Genomic DNA, 7,828 nt, shown 5'->3' with positions numbered 1-7,828 from the left:
TTTCTGGTGCCTTGGCTCCTGCCAAATTACCTTGTATCCTTTTATTGACTTAAACATTTTTTTAAACCCTTACCTATACAATCTTAGTATCAATTCTAAGACAGAAGAGTGGCAAGAGCTATGCAATCAGGGTGAAATAACTTGCCCAGGGCCACAGGTATAGGAAGTATCTGAGGCCATATTTGAATCCAGAAACTCCTATCTCCAGGCCTGGCACTCTATCCACTGTGGTATGTAGTTGCCCCCTTTTATTGACTTTATATATTTTTTCTACATACTTACAAATACATGCTGTTCCCCTCCACCTTATCCCCATAGAATGTAAGCTCTTTGAGGGCAGGCAATATTTCATTTTTCTTTGTATCCACAGGACCTAGAAAATGCCTGGCACACAGAGGGTGTTTAATATGTGCTTGCTGGTAATCTGATTAACTGAAATGTTCGAGCATATGGATCCACTCCCCCATGTTGCCCCCAAACAGTAATGTCAGAATGAGACTGAAACATCCTTGTAAGACCTTTTATTTCTAGGTTAAACAGAAGAACTTTATAATAGGACTCTTTCTCCAGATTAGATTCTCAGGTATTGTCTTCTACTTGAAAAACCTTTGGGGATCTGGGGACTCTTCACTCTATTTCCCTGCTTAAGGGCAGGAATACTATGCAGGGGATTGGTGGGGGAAGAGAGGGAGGTGGCAGCATTCAGGGGGATGTTCCAACATCCTATCTCTCTGCTCACTCCTACCCCTTACAGCAGAATCTGTCTGTTGCTGTTCCTGCCTTTAAGCTTCCCATGACCCTTCCTGCTTCCATGCAATGATCTGTTCCAAGCCTGGAGGTCAAAGTTGGAGGAATAAGAACCTAACCAAATGAGCTAAAGCAGTGAGATCTCCCCTAGGTTGAGTAGAGGCAGAGAGGTCAACCTCTTGACCTCCTGAGCTCTGACATGGACTCCATTCCTTCTGTTGCTTCCCTGTGTGGGCTGCGGAGGGTGGTTAATAGAGTCCAACTGAGCTGCTGAGTCAGAATCACTGTAGCTGACAGAAATATCTGTGCTCCTGTCCACCCTCTGACCCAGGTCTTCCCTCCAAGGTACAGGCTATTTAGAAATGAATTCCATGTGCTATCACATAGTAAGAGGCCTCAGTGTAATGGAAAGGGCTGTTGGGAAAATTCCTTAGGAGACTGCAATTAATTCCAAGAACCAGGAATTAGGCACTAGAATAAGGCAATAGAAAGAGATTGAGGATGAGAAAAAGAGAGTAAGAGACTGAGACAAAGGCAGAGACACAGAAAGAGAGGGAGAGAAAGATACATACAGAGGGAGGGATGGAGGGAGAGAGGGAGAAACGGGGTGAGGAGAGAGAGAAACAGAGAGAGGAGTGAGAGGGAGAGACAGAGACAAGAGAGGGAGGGAGGGAGGGATGGATGGAGGGAGGGAAGGGAGAGAGAGAGAGCAGAAATGAAGAAGAGAGAGGGAAAGAGAAAGAGGGAGAGAGAAACAAAGGAGAGGAGAGAGGGAGAGACAGAGAGGGAGAGAGAGATGGTGGAGAGAAGGAGAGGAGAGAAAGACAAGAGAAATAGGGAGAGAGAAAGAGGGAGAGACAGAGACAGAGAAAAAGAGAGGGAAAGAGAAAGGGAGACAAGAGAGGCAGAGAGAGGGAAGGAGAGAGAGAAACAGAGGAGAGGGAGAGAGACAGAGAGGGAAGGAGAGAAAGGGAGAGAAAGAAACAGAGAGAAGAGAGAGGAAAAGAGAAAAAGAGGAGAGGAGAGAGAGAAACAGAGGAGAGAGAGGGAGAGACAGACAGGGAGAGAGAGAAAAAGAGGGAGAGAGAAAGAAAGAAGAGGAGAGGAGAGAGAGAATAGAGAGAAACCAAGGAGACACAGAGCCAGATAGAAAAAGAGAGAGACAGGCAGAGGAGAAAGAGAGACAGAGAAGACCCTGTAGACCTGCCTAACTGGTCAAGCAGTGGATTCAGGAGTTCTTTGGTTTCAAGTGCTACCACTGAGAAACCCCAAGTGCCTGTTTTGTTTCCCAATCTGTGAAGGGGAGGGGGTTGTGTGTGGGTGTGGGGGTATTGGCGATGGAAGAGACACTGATCCTAATCTGAGTGGGATCTAGAGAGAGCCAGGGGGTGAAGAGCTCAAAAGAGGCAAAGTTGGGGAACACACAGATCTTCCTAAATACTGGAATACTCAAGCTATCCTGTTTGTCCAGTGATCATCAGTAGCACCTGTTGGTCCTCACAATCCAAGGCAGGCAAGAACTACCAACTCATCACTGGGCTCTTGGGAGCTGGCTAGTATACATGGGAACCTGTAGACTGGCAAGGAAAGGGATTACCCAGCTAACCTGGAAGCATGAATGGATCACCGTAAGTGAGTGGGGCATCTGTATTCAGGCATTAACACAGTGAGCTGTCTGCAGAGATGGGCCATAAGACACATCAATGTGTGTGTGAGTGTGCATAAGTTTCTGCATGTAAATAATGTGAGCATAGGCACATATGCTTATGTATACATGAGCTGTTTGAGGGAGGAGAGAACTGGGAATATTATTCTTGGAGTGTGTACCCAGAAGGTTATTTCTATAAGTACACATCAGTATTGGTCTATGTGTGCACAGAAACGGACATACGTCACACACTGCATAGGCTAGAGTGTGTGCATCTAAGTGGAAGGATGCCCACATACTTGTTGCTATAGGTGTATAAATCTGTTCTTCTGAATCTGTGTGCCTAAATGACTGTGGCTGGGGAGATACTTGTTGGCATGAATGGTTGTGTAGACGTGGGCATGTACGTACAACGTGTGGCATGTTCACAGGTGGGTATGTGAGCACACAGGCTGGCACTGGTATGCGTGCTTGTGGACATGTTTGCATGACCACAGTTGGCCTGAGTACATGTGGAGCTGTACGTGGGCATAGGAGTGTGTATGCTCATGACTGTGTGTACCCTCAGGAGTGTAGGCAGGTGTATGTGTGGGTGGGCGCGTGCTCAGGGGCTTAGGTCAGATTCTCACTGCCAGCTGGCACAGCCCTCCGGCAGGCTGCGCAGAATGTCCTCCAGGTTCTGTTTGTCCGCGTGGATCTCCTTGAGATCACTATCCAAGTCTTGGATCTGGAGCTCCTGCTGCTCTGCCTCCTGTTGTAGCAGGCTCAGTTTCTCTTGCAGGGACCCCTGTCTGTCCAGGCGCTGCCTCAGTGGCTCCAGCTCCTGCTCTGACTCATTCAGAGCTGAGGCTAGAGCCTGGTGCGTGTCCAGCTTCCCTGAGGTGGGAGGAAGGGAGAAGAGGGAAGGACAAACACTGTTAGTTCTCCCAACCCAGAGACCCAGACAGCCCTGCTTATCACACCTGTGAGGCCAGCAGCTACAAGATGGTCAAAACCGTCCCCCTTCAAAGCCAGACAATCTTTCTTTCTTTTTAAAATTTCTTTAAATCCTTACCCTCCTTCTTAGAATTAATATTGTTTGTTAATTCCAAGATAGAAGAGCAGCAAGGGCTAAGCCATGGGGGTTAAGTGACTTGCCCAGGATCATACAATTAGGAAGTATCTGAGATCAAATTTGAACCCAGGATCTCCTGTCTCTAGGCCTGGCTCACCTACCTATCCCCCAGACACTCTTGCTTGGAGTCCATTTTCAAATTGCTGTACTTAGAGAACTTGTTCACCTCAGATATCACCTTTTTCCAGGAAACTTTTCCCTAATTCTACCCTCAGCTCAAAATATTCTCTTCCCTCTTCAATTTGCCCTTTGTTTGTATGTCTCTTCCCAGAGTCTCACATTCACCTTGCATGATATCTATGTACATACACTATCTCCTCTGGTCACTGCAAATTCCCTAAGGGTAGGGACCTTGCCATTTGTCCTCCATGCCTTCCTCCTTTCCAGCACGGGATCTTGAATATGGATGGAATAGAAGGCAATAGAATGCAATCCTGAAAAAGTAGATTCTTTGCTGGACAAGAAACAAGCTGGGATAGTGAAATAAGAGCTGGTCTTGGCGCTAAGGGAATCTAGGTTTTATCCTAGATTTGGATTCCTATGGACTGTGTGCCCCTTGGCAAGTCAGTTTACATCCTAAGGCTCTCTTCAGCCCTCTGAGACTAGCAGATACAGGTCTGCATTAATAGACAAAGTTTCTTGGTCCTTTTACTCCATTTACTCTCTTACATTTCCTTCCATACCACACTCTCTCTCTATAAAGTCTTCCCTGACCACCCCAGCACCCAGGGATCTTTTTAATTGTTTTTAGTCCTGTCTGACTCTTTGTGACCCTATTTGGGGTTTTCTTGGCAAAGACACCAGACTGGTTTGCCATTTCCTTCTCCAGCTCCATTTTATAGATAAGGAAACTGAGGCCAACAGCACCACCCATGGTCACATAACTAGTCAATGTTTAAGGCCAGATTTAAACTCAGGAAAATGAGTCTTTCTGGCTCTAGGCCCTGTACTCCTAGATAATCTAGTCCCAAACTACTCTCCTCCTTGCATTTGTCTCCAACTTCCTGGTCAGTTCTTTAAAATATTGATTTGCTTGGATGTATCCTTAGTGAAGCTATTCTCCAATTTCTTGAAGATGTTAATTAGCTTGAATGTGTTCATTGTAAAGTCATTGTAAAGTTATTCAACATTCTGTCTCCAACTGTGATAAAAATATTCTAATCCCTTCTGGGAGACTTGATTGCATCAGGATTCTCCTGTTAGTAAGGGATTTGTCTTGGGTCAACAATTTGAGGCAGTGCCCCCCATTTTCTCTGTAATCCCTTAGGAGGCATCTGTCTTGGGTTCATGGCTGGCTTGAGACAGTGCCCCTCCCCCCATCTCTCTCTCTCTCTCTCTCTCAATAAAGCATTATATTTTAAATGATTAATTTCCCCATCATATATATTTTTAATAAGTAAGGAGTGTGAACTTTGAAATTTCCATGGTCCCCTCATTTCCACTCCAGACACTACCCATAGGGTACTTTCTTGGCACATACACGACTTGGGAATATTTTTTTCATGAGTAGTCTTCTCCCCTCTTCCCTTTAAACAATAATCTCCGTGAGGGCAGGGATGAATCTCATCTCTGTATTCTCAGCAGCATTAAGCAGAGTGCCTTGGTAGCTACTTGGTAAAGATTTATTGGTGGTTATGAAGTCCTTCGGGGGAGACAGAGGAGAAGGTACCCTAATAGACACAGTTCTTACCCAATCTATTAAGCAGGACAGACAAGACCTTGATGTCCATCTCCAGGGAGCTCCGGGCTTCCTGTATGTTTCTTTCCACCTTGCTCAACCCAGGCCCAGTCCCTGCCTTCCAAAAGAGACAAATGGGATACATGAATCAATCAGGCAATAATATTTATTAACTACCTACTCTGTGCCAGACATTATGCTAAGGGCTGGGGCTACAAAAAGAAGCAAAAGAAAGTCCTTATCCCCTGGAAGCACACTGTCTAATTGGGGAGACAACAAGCAAGCACATTTGTACAACAAGCTATAAACAGGAAAAAAAAGAATGAACAAAAAGAAGCCACTAGATTAAGAGAGGTTGCCAAGGGCTTCCTGTAGAAGGGAGGCTTTTAGTTGGGACTTAAGGAAGTCAGAGAAGGGAGGAGGCAGACATTAGGAGAAAAGGCATTAGGGGAATGGGGGACAACCAGAGAAACTGGAACTGAAAGACAGAATGTGTCATTGGAGGAACAGCAAAGAGACTAGTGTGACTGGACTGAAAAGCATGGATGAGGAGAAGAGGGAATATAATGTGTGAGAAGACTAGAAAGATGTGTGTTTGGTAGGGACAGCAGAGGGGACAACTAGATTATGAAGGACTTTGAATGCCAGATGGAGGATTTTGTGTTTCATATTGGAGCTATTGGAGTTTTTTGAGTAGGGAAGTGCCATGGTTGAACTTGCACTTTAGGACAATCTGTTTGGTAGTCGAATGGAGGAAGGATTGGAATGGGGAAAGATGAGGTAAGCAGACCTAACAGGAAGTTATTGAAATAGTACAAGCATGAGGGGAGGAGGGCATGTACCAGAGCATGGCAATGCCAGAGGAGAGAAGAGGATTCATTCAAGAAATATTGCAAAGATGAAATCAGTGAGTCATGGCATCAGAGTGGCTACAAGAGGTGAGAAATAGGGAGGAGTAAAAAGCAACATCTACTTTGTGAGCCTGAAGGACTGGTAGGAGGCTAATGCCCTCAATAGTGATAGGAAAGGGGGCAGCCAGGTGGCTCAGTGGATTGAAAACCAGGCCTAGAGACCAGACCCACTGGGTTCAAATCTGGCCTCAGACACTTTTTAGCTGTTTGACCCTGGGCAAATCATTTAACTCCCAGTAGTCCTTACCACTCTTCTGCCTTAGAACCAATACACAGTATTGATTCTAAGATGGAAGGAAAGGGTCTAAAAAAATAGTGATAGGAAAGGTAGGAGGGAAGGAATTGTGGGAAAGTTAATGAATTCCGTTTGGCCATGTCAAGCTTAAGATATACATATATAACTGAGTACAGAGAGGTCTTTGAGGGTGGCCAACTTACCCAGTCAACTTTCTCCATCTCTTTCCTTCGTTCCCTGGACAACATCACCTGCCGGGAGATGTCTCGGAGAGTTCCTCGTGCTTGGTTGGTCAGTTTGCTGGCTTGTCGGTATTCCTGTTTACTTTCCCTCAGCAAGGTCTTGGAATTCTGGAGGAGGAGAACAGGACAGGAATAAGACTAACCAGAGGGGATGGATAGAGGGGGCTCAGAGGATAGAGGGCCAGGCCTGGAGATAGAAGGTCCTCTTGGTTCAAATCTGGTCTCAGACACTTCCCAGCTGTGTGATCCTGGACAAGTCACTTAACCCCCATTGCCCAGCCCTTACCATTCTCCTGCCTTGGAACCAATACTTATTGATTCCAAACCAAAAGTCATGGGTTTAAAAAACAAAAGAGTAACCTGAGTTAATTGCCACCATTTGATGGAAGGTAATGATTTATCAAAACAATGCCCAGGAACTCAAAGCACCACATGAACAAAATCTTATTCGATTATCCTGATGTCAGAATGATAACTGAGAGACAGTCTTATACAATGAGGAGAGAGCCAGTCTTGGAGTCAGGGAGACTTGGGTTCAAGCCTCATCTCTGACACATTTTGGTTCTGTAACTGGACTCAACCTCTGGGTGTGATCCCTTCCAACTCTAGGTCTATGAAGAGCATTCCTGATCCACACCTCTTCCTACTAGCCAATAAATAGTTTTTTGTCCAACCAATAACTTTTCCTGGGTGCCAAATAATATTTGTTATAGAATTGTTGGCACAACTAGGGGGAAGAAACACCTATCAGAATTAAGTCCCAACTCAAAGTATTCTGAACAAGTCTGATTCAGCTCAATTTCCTTCTACTGGCCAATAGATAGTGAGAAAAGAAGCAGTTCAAGGGAACATTTAGCTATTGTGACCTTTGTACTCTCTTTAGCCAACAACTCAGCTTCCTTGGCCTTCTTCTTAGCTGTGGCAGAGATGGAAGCAGCATTTCCCAGCATCTTCTCTGCTTGCTTAGTCTTCTTTTGGGTTTCACCAATGAGTCTATCTTGAATGACTCTTGCCTTTCTTCTTAGAGCTCCCTGGTCCTTTGGCTGAGGAAATGTTTTCTTCATTTCTACAAAACAACAGTGAGCCAAATAATACTCTTAGAACTTTTACCTTTAGATATTATTTGTTCATTCACTCAACAAACACCCCATTGGAGAGTAGAAGGAATCTTGGCCCTAGAGTTCGGAGATCTGGTTTCAAATTCAGCATTAGAAACGTATGGGAAAATGACTAAAAGAGCTATCTGCCTCAGT

At 45.1% G+C, this 7,828-nt stretch overlaps 1 protein-coding gene across 3 annotated transcripts in view; it reads right to left on the bottom strand.

The window, feature by feature from the left end:
- Positions 1–506: 506 nt before the first annotated feature.
- The window catches only part of LAMC3 (laminin subunit gamma 3), a 121,378-nt gene continuing 114,056 nt past the window's right edge, over positions 507–7,828 (bottom strand). For 2 of the 3 annotated variants that reach the window (XM_056812569.1, XM_056812571.1), the window contains 4 exons: positions 7,442–7,641; positions 6,537–6,683; positions 5,200–5,305; positions 507–3,271 (listed from right to left, as the gene is read on the bottom strand). In XM_056812569.1, coding sequence (XP_056668547.1) covers positions 3,021–3,271; positions 5,200–5,305; positions 6,537–6,683; positions 7,442–7,641 — 704 coding nt within the window. In that variant the 3' untranslated portion in view covers positions 507–3,020. The remainder of the gene's footprint in view (positions 3,272–5,199; positions 5,306–6,536; positions 6,684–7,441; positions 7,642–7,828) is intronic. The other variant, XR_008915345.1, reaches the window with a different exon arrangement.

This window comes from Monodelphis domestica, chromosome 1 (assembly GCF_027887165.1).
Source record: "Monodelphis domestica isolate mMonDom1 chromosome 1, mMonDom1.pri, whole genome shotgun sequence".
NCBI classification, from domain to species: Eukaryota; Metazoa; Chordata; class Mammalia; order Didelphimorphia; family Didelphidae; genus Monodelphis; species Monodelphis domestica.
The sequence above is the reverse complement of the archived record's forward strand: the minus strand, read 5'-3'. Positions and strand labels throughout refer to the sequence as shown.